The 1,934-nt window shown below is 38.1% G+C and overlaps 1 protein-coding gene across 1 annotated transcript; it reads right to left on the reverse strand.

Annotated features, from left to right (window-relative positions):
• Positions 1-793: 793 nt before the first annotated feature.
• On the reverse strand, positions 794-1,707 carry LOC109176094 (ethylene-responsive transcription factor 1B-like). Its single transcript, XM_019325521.1, has 2 exons — positions 953-1,707; positions 794-913 (listed from the first exon to the last, which is right to left on the reverse strand). Exon 1 carries the CDS (start codon positions 1,641-1,643, stop codon positions 969-971), a length of 675 nt encoding a protein of 224 aa, XP_019181066.1. The 5' UTR covers positions 1,644-1,707; the 3' UTR covers positions 794-913; positions 953-968.
• Between the last annotated feature and the right edge of the window lie 227 nt (positions 1,708-1,934).

A 1,934-nucleotide genomic window follows, 5' to 3' on the forward strand; every position in this document is an offset into this window, starting at 1 on the left:
CCTTGTATTTAACGATATTTAAACTATTTTGTGGATAAAGGACTAAAATGATCATGTCACGATAATACTATGACCAAAAGTGAATGTTCAAATAAAAAAGGACTAAAAGTGGACTATCACATATAAATCTAGAAAAAAAATAAAATAAAATTATATTTACAAAAACGAATAATTAGAAATCACAACTAGTCATACACAACTTAAAAGATAACAAGTGGAATTCAATTCAACAATAAAACAATTTCTTCAAGCATACCAATCACATCACAATCTTGATTGCATGTACATAATTCAACATGGTTGGTTCGAGAAGACAAACTTGTCAACGTGGCATGTGAAATGAAAGCAAGAAACCTTGTCACCTTTCATACCTCTTGTGTTATGCCATCTAATATGTGATTACATTTCATACTTGTTTACATATTTCAATGAATTTGTTTATAGTTTGATTATATTGAGGTAAAGTTTGTAATTGATTTATATATTATTACACACTCAATGGGCTAAATCATTAAAAAAGATCAAGAAAAGCATGTTTTGCATGATTTTCAAAATCTAATGTAGTTATAAAATATTAAAAATTCTTATTAAATTAATAAAATATGCATAGAGTAAAATATAAGTGTATATATACAACCGCATAATTGGAAGAGTTACTACTCCGGCCAATAAGGTATAATTGATGATTCACTGTATTAGTCTCATCTTGCATGATGCAGATACCAATGCAGGATGAATAATATTTATATTATAATTTTTTTTTTACCTATAATGAAATTTGAGCACGGAAATATTAATACTAAAATTTTTCATTGTTATATTTCACCCCACCAAGGCACCAACTAGGAACATAAATATTTACATTTTACAAAACTACAACAAACCAAATTAAACAACAAAAAAACATGGAAATGAAAATTTTAATCCAAAAAAAAAAAAAAAAAAAAAAGGATTGGCTAATCTTTTGATTAAACCAAAGGAATAGGAGTAATAGATGATGATGATGATGATGATGTAGTCCCACTTGAACTCAAAAGTTGTTCCAAGTAATCAACACCCAAGTCTTCAAACACCACCACATTCTCCACCTTCACTTCCCGCCGTTTCCCACTACTCCTCCGGTTTAACCCCCGCTGCCTCATGGAGTGTCTCCGCTTCAGCGCCACCACGGGAGAGCCGCCCTCCTCCACGGGGCACCTCATCTCCCGGAGAGATTCCCGGACCCTCTCCACCGGGAAGTTCAAGACCGCCATGGGTCCCCGCATCGAGAACGCCGCTTGGTCGTAGGCCAGGGCCGCCTCCTCTGCGTTGTCGAATGTTCCCAGCCACACTCGTATCCCGTTCCTCGTCGAATCCCTTATCTCCGCCGCGAACTTCCCCCACGGCCGCCGCCTCACGCCGCGGTACGACCGCTCCTTCTTCGGGGTCTCCGAGGTCACCTCCTCTTCCTTCACGCTGCAATCCGAGGAGTTGGTTTCCGAGTTCTCTCGCGCCGCCTGAGCCAGAACCCCGAACAGGAGCATTTCTTCCGAGTCATTTACGTTGAAAGGGAGGGAGCTCTCGAAATTCCGGCAATCCCACGGGAAAGATTCCGGCGATCTTAAGGCTGAATTCAATGGGTAGAACGAAGAGCAAGAATCCATTTCCGGAGTGCTCTGTTTTTTCCGGGTTTTTTTTTTCCCAGTTAAATGGTCCACTATAGGGAGAACATGAAGGGGCATGACCCTATATATACACCAGAGTGGGGTCCATACAGTTAATTAGACAAAAGAAAATAAATATTTAAATGTTTAAAGAAATAAAAATAAATTAAATGAAAGCGAAAAGGGAAAGAAGGAAGAAATGTGAGGAAGGAGGATGTTTAGGGATTAAATGTGTTTTTTGTGAATAATCTTTTAGGCAAGTTGCTGATGTTGCAAATTATGCACGTGGGT

The sequence above is a fragment of the Ipomoea nil genome, unplaced genomic scaffold (genome assembly GCF_001879475.1).
Source record: "Ipomoea nil cultivar Tokyo-kokei standard unplaced genomic scaffold, Asagao_1.1 scaffold0688, whole genome shotgun sequence".
In the NCBI taxonomy this organism is placed as follows: domain Eukaryota; kingdom Viridiplantae; phylum Streptophyta; class Magnoliopsida; order Solanales; family Convolvulaceae; genus Ipomoea; species Ipomoea nil.

Coding starts and splice junctions, on each gene's coding strand:
- LOC109176094 (XM_019325521.1), bottom strand. CDS start 1,643: ATGGATTCTTGCTCTTCGTTCTACCCATTGAATTCAGCCTTAAGATCG.